The sequence below is a fragment of the Anabrus simplex genome, chromosome 1, assembly GCF_040414725.1.
Source record: "Anabrus simplex isolate iqAnaSimp1 chromosome 1, ASM4041472v1, whole genome shotgun sequence".
In the NCBI taxonomy this organism is placed as follows: Eukaryota; Metazoa; Arthropoda; class Insecta; order Orthoptera; family Tettigoniidae; genus Anabrus; species Anabrus simplex.
Window position 1 is genome coordinate 1,407,693,508 of NC_090265.1, and position 18,740 is coordinate 1,407,712,247.

General features: G+C 39.1%; 1 protein-coding gene across 2 annotated transcripts in view; it reads right to left on the bottom strand.

Moving 5' to 3' along the window:
- Iswi (Imitation SWI) overlaps positions 1 to 18,740 on the bottom strand; it is a 304,965-nt gene that overhangs the window by 130,102 nt on the left and 156,123 nt on the right. For both annotated transcript variants that reach the window (XM_068225541.1, XM_068225540.1), the window contains exon 11: positions 15,602 to 15,742. In XM_068225541.1, the coding sequence (XP_068081642.1) occupies positions 15,602 to 15,742 (141 nt within the window). The remainder of the gene's footprint in view (positions 1 to 15,601; positions 15,743 to 18,740) is intronic.

An 18,740-nucleotide genomic window follows, 5' to 3' on the forward strand; every position in this document is an offset into this window, starting at 1 on the left:
CCACAAGGACGCACACACGAATTGCTGTCAATTGTGTAATCTATCTATCTCACACACACACACACACACACACACACACACACACACACACACACACACACACACACACACACACACACACACACACACACACACACACACCCACCCACCCCCCCCCCCATGAACAAAAGACTGCTACGAAGAAGCAGAAGAATAAGAAGAATGGGCACTGCAACACTTGCATGTCAATCTACTACAACGTAGGAAATTCATACTCAGTTAATGACTTGCACTCGTAACTCTCACTAAAACAACTGAACTCCCAAGACTGCCTCTTTATATACGTTGCCTGGCCAGGCTTCTGGAAGAATAAGACATAACATGTTTCCACATAATTTCGAGCTTCCAATAACGTATTTTGAAACAGGAACCACCCGGGATCGAACTGGCAATTGCGTGGATTGCTTTATCCTTTCAAATTGTGCGCGTTGTGAGCAATGATGCAACGTTTCTGGCGAGCGAGCTTGTGGCAGCCTGCTAAGACAATACCATCTGGAAGCTTTTTTTTATATTTCCGCTTCCAGATGAGATATCAACAACGGGACCGTGTAGCCTATAATAACAGATAGCTCATGTCCAAATTTCATGTTAATAACCATTTTATTTAAGGAGATATCGCAACGTCAAGACATCAAGTAATTTCAATGACATGTATGCTCAGGGTCAAACCCGGGTATATAAGAAGGGCCAATTCCTCCAGCAAGCCAGTGTAGGGACAATACAGCATAGTACAGACCTGCTGCCCGAGGTTGTGCTGGCAGTCAAGTTTAACACTGTGCGCAAGTATCGGGTCTGAATGCTGAACTAAGTACCCGCGAGGTACAGCCGAGAACTCTAACTCCAACAGCGGTATTAATCCTGCATTCTAAGTCTTTCCAAATGCTTAAATATTTCGCGTGACTTATAATATACAAGTGTTAGATATCGGACATGTTAATACCGTGTGTGATAGAACTGTTGATTACCTTGTCAATTAATACGAGTCTACGTGTTAAACTTCTATGAGTAAATTAACCAGTTAAGACTTTGTGGAAACTACATGCCTACCGTTGGATTTTATATTATGGACACTCAAGTTTAGGCTTTAATTACAAACGAACCAATAGGCCTATAGCAATGCGAGTTATACCAATATTTTCCTTATTTAATTCTACATTAGCATATATAAAACACATTGTTTTCGACATTATGTAAATATTTTTTATTTGTGGTTGTAATAAATATTGCCCAGGCCTTTTTTTTTTTTTTTTTTGCTTCTTCTCAAGGAACCACTCACTTAGGAATAATACAAGTAAAACTACTTGTGTGATGGTAATGAGATTTTTGTTTTAACCACATGTATTTGTAGTGTAATACTCAAGTTAAAATTTTTTTCAACCACCTCGAAAAAGTTCTTATTTTTCTAAAGCAACTCTTTCTCAGCCCAGGATAAAAGTACAGCAGCAAACTTGGGCTTGTTTTGAAGCACTCAGTCCTGGTTATCAGAAACTACAGCTGTAACCATACAGTATGGTACCGAATTTATGAAGAGTAATATTGAAAGGAGGTTTTGTGTACGCCGGACTGCGTGATTAACAGCAGGCCGGGTGGTGAAATCAGGCGCAGTGTTGCGCGCAATAAACACAGCTTTTCATTTACTTTCAAGCTTTATTATTTATTATTTACATATTTTACGCCCACATAGGAGCACTTAAATCAATACATTTGAGTTTATTTCTTCTTTTTCTTCTCCCAGTTCTCATCCTCTCCGACCTGGAAGCCCTGTGTGTCCGATATAGTATATTGTTTCCGTTCAACTGTTTTTAGTTTGAGACATGCTTTTGTTCTTCAAAATCCTCTTCTCTTTTCTTTGATTTGTTGCCAAGTTATACCCAATTCTTCCAAATCGTCCTGAACTTCTTTGAACCAATTATTATTGATTTTATTCTTCAAAAAGTAATCAAATAGTTGTTTCAATAACCTGGTGTCCAGTAATCTGGTAAGCTTTAATTTTATTTCTTCTTATAAATTCCACAGTTGTTGCATCCCGACATACCTAACTTAGACAAATTAGAGACTTAAGGGCACAGGGCTACAAGATGATCTTTACAGACGAGACCTGGTGCAAACAGAACCATGCTATGAAATATGCGTGGCAAGAAAACGTGAAGAATATTTCACTACCACCTGGAGTTGACGATTATAACAAATTAACTAATTCAGAGCTGATTGTCCTTAGCAGGCCTTTTTTAAATTTTTTTTATTTACATTACAGTAACACAGATAGGTCTTATGGTGACAATGGGATAGGAAAGGCCTAAGAATGGGAAGGAAGCAGCCGTGGCCTTAAGGTACAGCCCCAGAATTTGCCTGATGTAAAAATGGGAAACTACGGAAAACCATCTTCAGGGCTGCCGACAGTGGGGTTCGAACCCACTATCTCCCGGATGCGAGCTCACAGCTGTGCGCTCTTAACCACAAGGCCAACTCGCCCGGTAGGCCTTATTTTCAAACACCAGTAAAGGAGCTGGAACAACTGACTAAAGGACTTCGACCAGATGTGCAGCTTGTTTGGTTACCAGTGGCCCATTGCGAGCTTAATCCAATCAAGCTCATTTGGGCTTACGTAAAAGGGAAAATAGCAGAAACAAATATGGCTAACACGTTAGAAAATGGTAGAGGTATAGAAGCAGTTAAAGCTTTATGCCTAGAAGTCTTACATACCGTGACCCCTGAATTCTGGAAATAACGCATTAAACACGCTAAGAAAATTGAAGACCACTACTGGGAAAAAGATAGACTGTCTGAAAATGTGCCTTATTCTGAACCAGTCATAATCAACATGAATGACAGCAGCACCGATTCATCAGAACAGCGTCTGTTGTGTGGCCGCAGTAACTGTCAAGAACAAGTAAGCTCTTTCGTCCCAATAATGCACCAGGGCAATGTTGCTAGACACACTTTACCCAGTCTTCCACAAGTGAACTGTCCATCAAGCCGGAGTTCTGAGATCTGACGATAACACCAGCGGGTAGATTTTTAGGAAGCATCTTTCGCTTGAGAACAATGTACGGCGGCAATTTGGTTCTGTCGGCGAGAATACACAACATTGCAGTACACCGCTTTTCATTACCACCTGTTATAATGGCAACACTTTTCGCACCCTTAACATTCACAGTCCTGTCCACTGGCATTTCAAAGTAGACTGGAGTATGATCTGCATTGCCAGTTTGGGAAAGCTAATATGCATTTTCCTTCCGCAACCAAATTATGTGACGCTGAAACAACGACAACTTCATCATAGGCACCAGGAAGACGCTGTGAAATTGAGATACTGTCGAATTTCCTGAATCACTTATTTATTTTAAAAACATAAAACCTGAATTGAAACTAAACATATGAAAATTAATACAGTAGAAGTCAGTTATAGCAAGAATTCATAATGGCAAAAAATTTACTCGCTATGGCGGATTGTCGTTATTCCCATTTTTTTAAAAAATCGGGAAAACCCCCGTACACATTAAAATCGGTATGAAATGGCAATCAGTTTGTTCAAAAAGTGCATTGTCGCGGATAATATGCGCACTACGGCTTACTTGTTTGCTGTTTTTTTAAATCTGATACTACGTGTGAAAGTGTGTATTTAATTTCATTCAGGAAAAAATATATTACCGTATTTCTCCGAACCGAAGACGACCCCCACTTTTTCCTTCAAAATTTTTTAATGAGGCTTAAAAGTGCTTTGTAAAATCATATATGAATGTCTTTCTTATACAGAACGCATTTTTAGACTATTTGTAGACGTTGAACATTGGCTTTAGTTATGCCATATTTTTTTGCGGCTGTACAATTATGCTTTATATCAGCGGGTTTAATAACCATTAACTTAAAATTGGCATCATAATATCGAAGGTAATTTGATGAAAATTTGCCGGCGATATACATTCTACGCATCTCTACAATACGACTATCCATCATGAAAATATTTTTGCTTACTAAAAGACTGTTACTTTCACTCAGCGTCAGATATAACTGGCTGCCGCAACACGCACTTCTTGCTTGCCGGATTTAGCCAACTTCAGCGGCTAGCGATGTACAGGTCTTAATCGCAGACTTTAAAAGTCAACGAACAAGTTTAATTGGGCTGCGGTATGGCAATTCCGCCCTTGCATTTTTGTGCACATACCTCACAATTTCATCTTTGACTTCTTTAAAGCGTCCTTGTTGCAGGCCACTGAATGCATTTTTTTGTTCTGTACGCATTTTTAACCTATATTTGTCTTCAAGGTAACGCCAAATATTGGCTTTAGTTAGGCCTATAGCGTACTTTCTTGTGGCTGCACAATTATTATACATTTCCGAGTGTTTAAAAGCTATTAATTTAAAATTGGTATCATAACATCGAAGAGAACCCGTTGACAATTTGCCGGCAATACCTGTTCCACGTATCTTTACAATGTGATGATCCATCACGAAAATATTCCTGCTGTCTATAAAACATAATTTTACTAAGCACCAGGTACAGCAGACGCGATACAACTCTGCTACTGAGTAGCCGTGGCCTTTCTAAGAATTCGAAGGCTCCCATGTTTTGATGCCATTCTGCAGATTTAAGAAATGTTTTTGTAGAGGATAATAGAATGTCATTCTCTCTTCACTATTTCCCGAGATCCAGAGACATTACGCACAGGCACTGTACAACCGGTCGCCGCGGCTAGTGATGTATGATAAAGAGGGGGTCGTTTATTGTCATCGAGTTTTGTGTGTGCACGTGAGCGTGAAAAGGAACAGCGTGGTTACTGTGGTCATTGCCAGCGGTGTTCATTACTATCAGGCTGCGAATGCAAAACGACCCTTGATTTTTCACACGAAATTCTGAGAAAAACAAAACGCGTCGCCTTGGATTCGGAGAAATACGGTATCACTCCAGAGGCTTCTGTGGCAAACATTTCAGTTTTCTTCTTCAAGCGGCGTTACCTAACCTAACCGTATATGTACCTATCATGAAAACCTAATTGAAGCACATGTAGCGAAATGATAATCTCCTCGCAAAAAATTGATATGGGAATAGCTTTCCGAAATTTAACTAGACGCGAAAATATATAAACTATCCTCTGAAATCAGATATGTACCTTGCCATATCTTGAGGTGTATCACATTCTTACTTAATTTCAGTATACAGTATACGATTAAAATTACGAGATAGTTTACTTCAGCCTTTATTTTTAACGAGTTAACAGCTGCTATCAGCCATGTTATTTATGCATTTATTACGAAAACGTGTTATCCTCTTTCATTTCAAATTTTCTTTAGAGAACACCAGTCGAGGGGCATTACTAATCGACTCCAATATTGCCTCCGAATGTTGAAGAGAGAGCTTGCAAATGCACATAGCGCGAAAACTATACCGTACCAAAGATGATCGATTGGACTTTGTGGCAAACGTTTCAGTTTTGTTATTCAATAGAGCAGGGCCTCTCAGGTTGCATGCGCGTGGTGCATGCACTGTGCACGGTGCAAAAGACGACTTGGCTTGGTTGACCAGAGTGCAGACCCCCACTCCTCGATTTGGAGCAATAGCGCTAACTCGCTCTTTCCTCACGCCTGTCTCGCTCGCTCCACCTGTCTCCCTCTCCCCCACTTGCGCCGTAGCGCTCCAAATCCTGGCTGAGTTGAGCCGAGTATAGCCTAGTAGAGCCGAGCACAGCCGAGTAGCCCAGAGACGAAGCGTTGATCCGAGCCATACCGAGCGGCACCGATGCACAGTGCACGGAGCTCTTGCGCCTCGCTCTGCACGCGTGAGATTTTGGGCGTTTGAGAGGCCCTGCAATAGAGTCACCTATCCTAACTTAACTGTAGTATGCATGATGAAAACATACTTCAAGCCCCGGTAGAGAAATTATAACCTACTCGCTATAAATTTACATGATAATAACCTTTCCGTAATTTAACGGACGCAAGATATAAACTAACCTCGTAATCAATGATGCACTCTGCCATATCTTGAGGTGTAGGCCTATCTCATTCTTAATTTTGGTATTTAGCATTAAAATTAAGCGATTATCTTTAACGAGTTAACAACGGTTATCGGACACGTTATTTATGCATTTATTACGAAAACATGTTCTCCTTTCATTTTCCTTGCGGAAAAGCAGTCGACGGGTATTAAAATCGACTCTGACATTGCTTTCGAATGTCGACAAGAGAGCTCGTTGTTGGGCATAGCGAGAAAACTATACTGTGCCAAAGATGATCAATCGCATGCAGTATAATGACTGGGTGCATAAATATCGGCAACGGAAAAAATCGAGCGTGCATAATCGCTCGTAATAACGGATGTGTCAGTGATAGGGCCCTCGCTGTAACCGAAGGATAATACACAGTTCAATATAGGAATTTTGAAGGGACGGACAAAGACTATCGTTATAACGGAGTCCTCGTTATATGCCGTACTCGCTCTAGCGGACTTCTACTGTACTCATTAATAAAATATTCAATCGTTGGAACTTGTACTCAGACTTAGTTCTTACCAGATTACTTACACACACAATATTTGATGGGTGTCAGCTACAACTCAATGCAGCAATAAGAGAATGAGAGTCTTGAATATCACTAAGCTTACTTTTGACAACATACCATGTAGGTTCTAGAAGGAGAATGTCATTCAGTTTCCCCATTAAATTTGAGGTTATCTAATTCTACCATTGAAATAAAACGATAAATTAATTTGATAGAACAAAATATATTCGTTAAATAGTATATAAAAAATAGTAAGACTTGCTGCGATAAATCAGATGAAAATATAAAATTATGATATTACAACTGAAAGAAACTAGGCACTAAATTTAAATTCCTCTTGACTGGACATTTAAAAGTTATACAAGATATTTATCCCTCACTGTTCACTTGACTTTATCTTCAACACTTTGAATGTAATTACGACGTATTCCTTTGATACCAATATAAATGGTCCGTTACTGGACATTATACATTTTCCACCTAACTCATTCCTGGTTGCCAGCGTTTCGCCCTCGTGGGCTAGGTTGGGCTCATCAGTTGGTAGCTAGCACACCTACCAAGACGCTGGCTAGTGCATACCACGGAGGCCACTACATAGGCTACTTGGAGCTACCAGCAGTATTCCTTTGAGTTGGTGTCTGCTGTAGGTGTATCAAGCCTGATTTGGTGATGTATCCTTTTTGTTTCACTGACGGCTAAGTATCCACGTGATTGCTGCTTCTCCATCCAGATGACTGACTACTATCATCTCAGTAGTACTCCGTATAGCAAGGCTCTGTATTCCACTGACTTCATAGCAAGTCTATCCGTTCATATGACTTCATGGCAAGCCTTTCCCTCCAAATGAACTGACCGACTGTGGTCTCACCTTCCAATTGACTATCTCACTGTTCACCATCCATTTGACTGGCACTATAAAACGCTGGTCCTATTACTTATAACCTTTAGCTGACACACCTACGCAATCTACAGAAATAACTATAATATTACCCCCACCCAGCGACAAATGTTACGTACTATGTTGAAATTGCCTGGGGCACTCTAGGTTTCTCCAAAAAAAATGAGCTCATCGCTAAATGCACACAATAACGGAGCGATTACTCAGCAGTTAAGCTAGCAGTATTTCACAATGTTGTAATGTCACAAGTTATTTCACATAATACCTCCGCATCCGATATTATACAGCAACTCTCACTGTACATGTCTTGAATGTTGATCTACACACACACATATACATAACAATTTAACCACAATCACGCAAGCGATAATCATTGCAGAATTGAATTGAACAATAATATAGTTACAATAATAGTACTAACAATAATATCACAGAAATAATAATAATAATAATAATAATAATAATAATAATAATAATAAAAATAATAATAATAATAATAATAATAATAATAATACCGGTATCATCTTGTAACAGGATTTGAACCGTTACAGTCTGCCTTCTTACGAATAATAATAATAATAATAATAATAATAATAATAATACCACCGGTATCATCTTGTAACAGGATTTGAACAGTTACAGTCCGCCTTCGTACGCTTAACCGATTTCTTTTGTAAAAATTACAAACCCATCCTCGGCTTGCCTTAAACCCTTCCGATGAAAGCTCCTTTGCAATCTCTAATGCATTTAGCTGACACATTTCAATTGACACACCAAATCCCAATTCCCGCCTTTGTCACATACTTATAATTTTTTTTTTTTTTCAATATCTGGAAACTGTACACTTAGTACACGAAAAGCTCTACGATCACCACTACATGTTAATAGCACATTTTTCTTCTTTCTACAATCGCTAACACACGACTCGTCAATATCATATATCCTACCGGCAGCACTATTTCCAATAATTTCGGCTTCACGAACTACTTTCAGTTACTCACTCGCAGTAAAAGATCGCAAACACTTTGTGGAATTCATGTTGATACTCCGAGAACGTGCGTGAGACTGAGGCCAAGCGCGGAAGCGTATACTGAGAGCGGAGAGAGCATTGTTGCCAAGCCACGCCGGCGGTCATTCGGAAAGATATATTTCCCAAAATTTTAAATAATACCCACACCCAATTTTGGAAGCGATATTTTCGAAAAAACAGTGCGGGTGGTATTCGAGATTATACGGTATACTCCTAACACCAACATTAATATAAATTCCCATAATATAAATTTCTCCCTCCTCTGCGAACCATGTGACATTGCCACCGTGGGGAGGCTTGCGTGTCCCAATGATGCAGATAGCCGAGCCGCAGGTGCAACCATATCGGATGGGTATCGAGAGACCAGACTAACGAATGGTTCATCGAAAGGGGGGTAGCAGCCTTTCGGTAGTTGAAAGGGCGGCAGTCTAGATGATTGACTGATACGGCCTTGTAATAATACTCAACATGGCTTAGCTGTGTTGACACTGCTACATGGCTGAAAGCAATGGGAAACTACAGCCGTAACTAACTCCCGAGGACATGCAGCTCTCTGTATGAATGATGTACTGATGATGGCTTCCTCCCGGGTAAAATATTCCGGAGGTAAACTAGTCCCCCATTCGGATCTCCGGGTGGCGACTACACGAGAGGGGGCGATCATCAGGAAGATGGATACCGACATTCTGCAAGTCGGAGCATGGAATGTTGGAAGTTTGAATCGTTGTGGTAAGTTAGAGAATCTGAAAAGGGAGATGTATAGGCTAAAGTTAGATGTAGTTGGTATAAGTGAAGTACGTTGGCAGGAAGAACAAGATTTTTGGTCAGGCGACTACCGAATTATCAACACAAAATCAAACAGGGGAAATGCAGGAGTTGGTTTAATAATGAATAAGAAAATAGGGCAGCGGGTAAGCTACTATGACCATCATAGTGAAAAAATTATTGTCGTCAAGATAGACACCATACCAATGCCCACCACAATAGTGCAGGTCTATATGCCTACTAGTTCAGCGGATGAAGAAGAAATCGAAAGAATATACGAGGAGATAGAAGATTTAATACAAAATGTAAAAGATGACGAGAATCTAATTGTGATGGGAGACTGGAATGCAATGGTAGGCCAAGGAAGAGAAGGTAGTACAGTAGGAGAATTTGGATTGGGACAAAGGAACGAAAGAGGTAGTCGGCTGGTTGAATTCTGCACTGATCATAATTTAGTCCTTGCCAATACTTGGTTCAAACACCACAAACGACGGCTGTATACGTGGACGAGACCTGGAGACACTGAAAGGTATCAAATAGACTTCATTATGATTAGGCAGAGATTCACAAACCAGGTGTTGGATTGCAAAACTTTCCCAGGAGCAGACGTGGACTGACCACAACTTGTTGGTCATGAAATGCCATCTGAAGTTGAAGAAATTGAAGAAAGGAAAGAATGCAAAGAGATGGGATCTAGACAAGTTGAAAGAAAAGAGTGTAAGGGATTGTCTCAAGGAACATGTTGCACAAGGACTAAATGAAAAGGCTGAAGGAAACACTATAGAGGAAGAGTGGAGAGTCATGAAAAATGAAGTCAGTAGGGCTGCTGAAGAAATGTTAGGAAGGAAGAAAAGATCAACTAAGAATCAGTGATAACTCAGGAGATACTAGACCTGATTGATGAACGACGAAAATACAAGAATACTAGAAATGAAGAGGGCAGATAAGAATACAGGCGATTAAAGAATCAAGTGGATAGAAAGTGCAAGGTAGCTAAGGAAGAATGGCTGAAGGAGAAGTGCAAGGATGTCAAAGGCTCTGTGGTCCTGGGAAAGGTAGATGCTGCATACAGGAAAATCAAGGAAACATTTGGAGAAAGGTAATCTAGGTGTATGAATATTAAGAGCTCAGATGGAAAGCCACTTCTAGGGAAAGAAGACAAAGCAGAAAGATGGTAGGAGCATATCCAACAGTTGTATCAAGGTAAAGATGTAGATAATTTGGTTCTGGAACATGAAGAGGCTGTTGATGCTGATGAAATGGGAGACCCAATTTTGAGGTCAGAGTTTGACAGAGCTGTGAGTGACCTCAATAGGAACAAGGCACCTGGAATTGATGACATTCCCTCAATTACTGACTGCATTAGGAGAAACCAGCATGGCAAGGTTATTTCATTTAGTGTGCAAGATGTATGAGACAGGAGAAGTCCCATCCGATTTTCGGAAGAATGTTGTTATACCTATTCCCAAGAAAGCCGGTACTGACAGGTGTGTAAACTACCACACCATTAGTTTAGTATCTCATGCCTGCAAAATTTTAACACGTATTATTTACAGAAGAATGGAAAAACAAGTTGAAGCTGAGTTGGGAGAAGATCAATTTGGCTTCAGAAAAAATGTAGGAACATGTGAAGCAATCGTGACTTTACGTCTGATCTTAGAGGATCGAATCAAGAAGGACAAGCCCACGTACATAGCATTCGTAGATCCAGAAAAGGCATTCGATAATGTTGATTGGACCAAGCTATTTAAGATTCTGAAGATGATAGGGATCAGATACCGAGAACGAAGAATTATCTACAGTCTGTATAAAAATCAGTCTGCAGTGATAAGAATCGAGGGCTTTGAAAAAGAAGCAGCAATCCAGAAAAGAGTGAGGCAAGGCTGCAGTTTGTCCCCTCTACTTTTCAATGTTTACATAGAAGAGGCAGTAAAGGAAATCAAAGAGAAATTTGGAAAGGGAATCACAGTCCAAGGAGAGGAAATCAAAACCTTGAGATTTGCCGATGATATTGTTATTTTATCTGAGACTGCAGAAGATCTCGAGAAGTTGCTGAATGGTATGGATGAAGTCTTGGGTAAGGAGTACAAGATGAAAATAAATAAGTCCAAAACAAAAGTAATGGAGTGCAGTCGAACGAAGGCAGGTGATGTAGGTAATATTAGATCAGGAAATTAAGTCTTAAAGGAAGTAGATGAATATTGTTACTTGGGTAGTAAAATAACTAACGATGGCAGAAGTAAGGAGGACATAAAATGCAGACTAGCACAAGTAAGGAAGAGCTTTGTTAAGAAAAGAAATCTGCTCACTTCAAACATTGATATCGGAATTAGAAAGATGTTTTTGAAGACTTTCGTGTGGAGCGTGGCATTGTATGGAAGTGAAACATGGACGATAACTAGCTCAGAAAGAAAGAGAATAGAAGCTTTTGAAATGTGATGTTACAGAAGAATGCTGAAGGTGAGATGGATAGATCGAATCATGAATGAAGAGATACTAAATCAAATTGATGAGAGGAGATCGATTTGGCTAATTTTGACGAGAAGAGATAGAATGATAGGACACATCTTAAGACACCCAGGACTTGTTCAGTTGGTTTTTGAAGGTAGTGTAGGTGATAAGAATGGTAGGGGTAGACCAAGGTATGAATATGACAAGCAGATTAGAGCAGATGTAGGATGCAATAGTTACGTAGAAATGAAAAGGTTAGCACATGATAGGGTGGCATGGAGAGCTGCATCAAACCAGTCTATGGACTGATGACTCAACAACACACAAATTTCTCTGTACACACGAACGTACAATGTCTGGATACCTCATGTCTACCGACTGAATCCCTGAAAAAGGAGGCATTTAACATGGCACCATACTTTTGGGGCCTGATATGAGCCATATTTTTGGTACTCGACCTGATGGCATTTAAGGGATACGCAACTGATTGACAACTTTCAATAACACCCAATTGAAGGGATTAGATCGATTGGTCAATTGGTTACTGAACCAAGTGTGGAAAGGCGTTACCAAATTTCAAGTAATTGTGGCATGATACTGAATGACACAATTTAGGAAAATCCTTACTTAATGAAATGATTCAATCAATGGCTTTAGAGATATGTAAATTAGCATATTCACCTCAGTTGTGAAGGTGAAATGAAACTCACGTTTAATAGGACATTTCATTGGCTTTTCCCAAATGAAAGTTATTTCTTTAGAGAAATCTGGTTGAGAAACAACTGTCCAATGGCAAGCATTAAGCAGTAAAATTATGGATTTGAGAGAGTCAGGCAAGATGTTGGCAGAGTTCAAAGCCAAACTTAAGATTAGTCAGGAACAATTGACTGAACAGGGATAATTAAGTGAAATGTTAAAGAAGAATCAAACTGAAGTTAAAGTTAGTCAGGAGCAATTAACTACGAACTGAAACTTAGTCAGGAAAACTTACCTGAAAAGTTAGAAAAGAATCAGGCTGAACTTCAGAATAGTGAAAAAAATCATGAAGAGTTACTGCAAAATCAGGAAAAATCAAGTAGCACACTTAGGCAAATGCATAGCTATAATACAAATCGAGTGGAAATGCTATGCGAAGAATTCTAACTGATTAACGGAAAAATGACATCCGTACAGAATGAAATCGGGGTATTAAAGCAGGGGTTCAATTCAATGAAGAGTGATGTTGAAAATACGATAACTACTCAGTAGCAAGCAACGCTCAGGATTTTTACCGAAAGATTAACCAAGGTAAAACAAGACCTTGCAGAGAACATGAATCATACACAAATGTGTCTGAGAACATCAAAGAAAGAGGCACAGGATTAGAAGAAACAAAGTTAAAAAGTCTGATATGAAATCCAAATGGGCCGGAAAATTTAAAGGCTCATGTGAAGACATTGTACAAATCAAAAAAATAAATCACCTAGAGATTCAGATGAATTGGGAAAAGATTGGCACAGATTAGACATTATTGCCATCAAACAAAGTAAGGAAAGGGTTGAACAAAGAAAATTAAGTGTCGACCGCAAATTAATTAGAGCACAAGAGATTGTTACCGGAATGCAAGACAAAGCAATAGGCATGTCAGATAATTTTAAGAGCCAAGTAAAAGCTCTCAAAATTCATAATGAGAGCTTGAACATTACGACAGCTACCCTGGTCGAGAAACAGAACAGATTAGAGAATAGATTAAATACTGAAATAAGAAATTCATCTCCTATAAGGCACCGAGAATACATGATGGAACAACAGGTCACCAATAGGGATGAGATGTTTTCTCAGAATGTAAGTGGGATAAGTCAACCACAAGTTATAAATTATTAGGTTACAGGAGGACAAACCACAGAAGTTCAATAATCAGAACAAACACCTAAATATTTCCTTAGAGAACTACAGGAGTATTTTATAGATAATAAAATGCCTCCTGTGACACAATCATGAGTCACAGAGAAATATTTGAAAAGCTCTGTTAGAACCTGGTACCTTGCATTCAAATATGTGTTTGATGATTGAAGGATTCAAAGCCTCTTTTCTAGAGATATTGGAACAATGACATACAGCATAACTTAAAAACCAACCTATATGCTAGGAAATATGCATCGTCCTTACCAACAAACTACGTGGGATACTTTACAAACCAGCTCATGAAAATGAGAAAATTAGATTCTCTGCCCCAGAGCAAGAACTGATAAGCGTAATAAACAACTACGACCAGACATACAAAAAATCACGGCAGCAGGAAATGTTCAGGCGGCAGTAGAAAGCGAATAAATGCTCCAAAAGCTGGACATTACTTCTAAGGAACCCCAGAGAAATATCAGAAGCTCTGAATAAATAGTTCACAATGCAGAAACAGGAAAGGTCGAACCAGGTACAGGCTCACCAAACTAAGAAGTCCAGATGACACAAAGAACATTCAGATGAAGGAGAAGGAAAAGAAGAAATTCCATAGGATATCAACCATACGCAGACAGAAGAAACTTCAGATACCATAGAAGAAATCCCTGGAGATCTCAGTTCAAGAACCGAGAAGAAACTTGGAAAATACTGAACTATCAAGAAAATCAACCAAGGGAGACTTTACAAGAGAAACTTAAGAAAGTATGCATTACTTAAATGAATTACATTGAAGCACCAATGAGAAAGAAAAATGGAACAAGACTATACAGAGCCAAAATACAGACCTGGATATAACAGGTGCAGAGAGCTTAGCTTACCAACAAGAGAAAAGAAGAAAAGCCGCCGAAAAGAATTTGAACTTCCCCGATAAAAATAGTGGAATCAGTGTGAAAAAACTGATCACTGATATAAATCAGGCTGAAGAAAAAGATAACACATCAATACAAGAATGGGAGATAATAGAAATCGATTCGTGGATTATTTAGAAATTAGAGGTACAAGATTGGTGCGAAGTTCAAGTAAAAATGAGACTACCCATAATTAAAGCTCGAATTAATGGTCTAACTATCAATTGTTTACTGGAAAATGCAGCAAATCTAAGCATGATGTTAAATGCCTTGTTAGAAACTTAAAGGAAAAAGGAGGAATTAACCTTCTTGAATTTGAAGATTGGACAAACAGAATTTCCACATATATTTATGATGTCATGAATCATTTGTAACACTGTATTAGGTGTTAATTTATTGAATTATTATCGAGCTACAATTAAGCTATAATCCAAGTAAATGCTATTCAAGAGGAATGAATTCATAGAAGTATCTTACTAAAAACTCAGAAGAGAAAGCTGACCTGGAAGAAATGGGAGTCAACCACATACCATCGTGGGATCATCAGTGAAGGCCAATGTACCCTCGTTTGCATGATTTAAGCGCATGTGACTTATCTATGGGGAAATCTCAAAGGAAATTCAAATTAGGAACACTGCAAAGTGTGTTTCAAAATCTCATTACACAATGTTAAGCTAGCACTACTCCTCAAGGAGATCATTTTCAAAATTTTCAAAATTTTCTGTAAATACTGGTGAGTTCAGTTTCATTTACTAGTTTATGTATATTTGTTGGTGACTAAGAAAGGGTGTAAAAAGGATTTACACCTGAGAGTCTTGTGTTTCCGACACAGGGGATGCATAATTGGTCCACCTTAGTCAATACACAAATGTGTCTGAGAAGAAACGTTAAGAAAGCTAATTATGTACTTGTAAAATCATTGTTACCCAGAATTCAGTTTGGTCACGTTTTAGTCATTTTTTACCATTTTATAGCATTTTCCATACATCTAAGGGCATTTTACTGATCATTTTCAGTGATCTTTAAGGTCATCAGTATCCATCCCCTAGTCATAATAAATATCATATACATCAAAGAACTCAACCATGTCTAGAAAAATACATAAAAACCTCTACTACAAGTCATGCACCTTACATTGTAGCCTCTCCAGTGACAGTAGTCCTCCAAGATATCCAACATTCTTGTCATTTGGCTGAAAATTAACACCCTTGAATCTTGTCCCTGAAGACGTGGTAAAAGCTTGTCCAGGATTACCATTTTGCCACAATTGTAAACCTGTAACATCATAATGAATATAAATTAATCATACTGAACACAGAAAGTTGAAACGCATGTTAAGCTAACACACATCTAAAACAATTTTTCACTGTTTTGTAATTTTGGAACTAGTTAGCTTCTATAGTTTTGAATCGTAATGGTGAGATCAGACCCCCTATATAAGCAATGCTCATGTCTGATATCTTGTGACCTATTATCTCAAACACTGAAAGTACCACAAACAAATATCAAAATTTGACATCTGTATCTCCTTTGTTCTGTGATCTAGAATGAGGAAAGTATACAAATCAGAAACTGATACACATTTTTTAAACATATACCCAATTTTTTTTTGGGGGGGGGGGGGGGAGAATTAGCTTCATTAAACTACAGCATCAATTATAAAGTTTCCAGAATTTATTGATAACACAGAATATACACAGAAACACTACTGCACAGCATCCCCTTCAAAATAGTTCCCTTCTGCAACAACCCTGAATAAATGTTAAGTTCCTGGAAGCAGCCCTGGAAGCCATATTGTGAAACCAGTTTTAGTGCTCTTGCCACGTTGACAGTAACCTCCTCAGCATCCATGAACCTGCGTCCCTTCAGATGTTTTTTCAGGCGTGGAAACAGAAAGTAATCAGGTGGTGATAGATCAGGGAGTATGGTGGGTACTCTAAAGCAGGTATGCTGTGTCTGGCAAGGAAATCTTTTATGTTAACTGCTTGATGTGCAGGTGCATTGTCATCCAAAAGGAACCAGTTGTTTTGCTCCCATTTTTCAGGACGTTTCATTCTCACTTGCCCCTGAGGCGATGAAGGATATCTACATACAGTTCTTTCGTTACAGGAAGACCGTTTGGAATAAACCCATAATGGACGAGACCCTGAAAGTCAAAGACAACTTTCAACGTAACTTTGCCTTAACAAGGAGCGCTTTGTTTCGAGGAGATGCTTTCAATTTCCACTCGTGTGACTGTCGTTTAGGTACCAGGTTGTAAAAATAACACAAAGTTTCATCACCTGCAATAATTTTGTTCAAGAAATCATCTTCATCAAACATAGTGATCAGATCCCCAGCAAGAGTCATTCTTGTTTCTTTGTGTTCAGGCAACAACATTTTTGGAACCAACCTCCAAGAAATGTGATGCATGTTTAGATATTTGTGAAAAATTTTCCTACTGAAATACCGACCACTGCTGCTATCTGTTCTACACTTTTCAGTCAGTCATTCCTCACAGCATTACACACACGCTGAAAGTTTTCTTCATTTGTTGCATTTGATGGACGGCCACTGCGTGGGTCATCTTTGATGTCAGCGCGCCCATCAGAAAAATGTTTGAGCCACAACTAAACCTGAGTTTTTTTCAAAGCTTCTTTGCCATAAACTTCAAGCAATCTTAATGTCTCAATTATACCACTCGGATGAAAAAGTTTCCGGAATTTATTGGTAACACAGAACAATACACATACAAACACTATTGCACAGCTTCCCCTTCAAAATAGTTCCCTTCTGCAACAACACACTTACATTGGGTAACAAAAAACAAAACTTGATATTTGAGTGTTGTTTTGCAGTCATTATTAAATGCGACAAACAAACATGCACAACGGCTATAATGCAAGAACAACTGCTATGATCACAGGAACTTAACAGCAACAACGTTGTGATTGTTGACAACAATAGTATTCTTTGATATGTATAAATATGTACATATTGTGGTACAGTACAATTAGGGAACTTTTTGAACCCAGTAATACCATTCTAATAAAACTCGAAGATCCACATTATCAGATGTACTATACGAATAATCTCCACGAGTTTAATGTTTCTATATTGATTAGTTCCTGAGAAAACAGGACATTGTTGGAAAATTTCAAGTCTTGAAAAAATAAGGTTAACATTTCTATACATGCACCAGTGGGTAATTGGTGCCAGATAAGAAAATTCGAGATGTCAATAATTACATGATGTGAAATATATATAGATGTGTGTGCATCAATTTCCAATAAGAGATATCTGTAATTTTGTGATGCTTTGTGGTGTAGGTTACTACAGCCATGTCCTAGTTTGTGAACCATGGGCAACAACTGAGTTCCCTCATAAGTTGTCCTGAGAATCGGAATAACAGTTTGCATCTCTGACATATTCAGAGTCACGGCACTCCTCGTGCTCAAGCGGCTAGGAGTATACAATCCACCATCCCACTGTGGGTGGGGGCGGTAGAATAACACCCACGGTATCCCCTGCCTGTTGTATGATGTGACTAAAAGGGGACCCAAGGGCTCTAAACTTGGGAGCGTGGGTTGGCGACCACGGGGGTCCTTAGCCGAGTCCTGGCATTGCATCCACATAGTTGTGCCAGGCTCCTCATTTTCATCTATCCTATCCGACCTTCCTTGGTCAACCCTTGTTCTTTTTCTGAACCCGATGCTATTAAGTTTGAGGGCTAGGGAGTCTCATTTTCATGCCCTTTGCGGCCCTTGTCTTTTTTTTTTTTTTTTTTTGGCACATAACTTCATTTTTCGAAGTGTCGGATCCCTTCCATTTTTTCTCTCTGATTAGTGTTATGTAGAGGATGGTTGCCTAGTTGTACTTCCTCTCACCGAGCTCGATAGCTGCAGTCTAAGTGCAGCCAGTATCCAGTAATTGGGAGATAGTGGGTTCGAACCCCACTGTCGGCAGCCCTGAAGATGGTTTTCCGTGGTTTCCCATTTTCACACCAGGCAAATGCTGGGGCTGTACCTTAATTAAGGCCACGGCCGCTTCCTTCCATTCCTAGGCCTTTCCTATCCCGTCGTCGCCATAAGACATATCTGTGTCGGTGCGGCGTAAAGCAAATACAAAAAAAAAAAAAAAAAAAAAAGAAAAAAGAAAGAAAGAAAGAAAGAAAGTACTTCCTCTTAAAACAATCACCACCACCACCACTATACAATCCAACAGGGGTCTCTACCACCTTAGAGGTGAAATTTTTGCTGGGACTATGTGTAAGCAGGGTAGCATCCTACTTCAC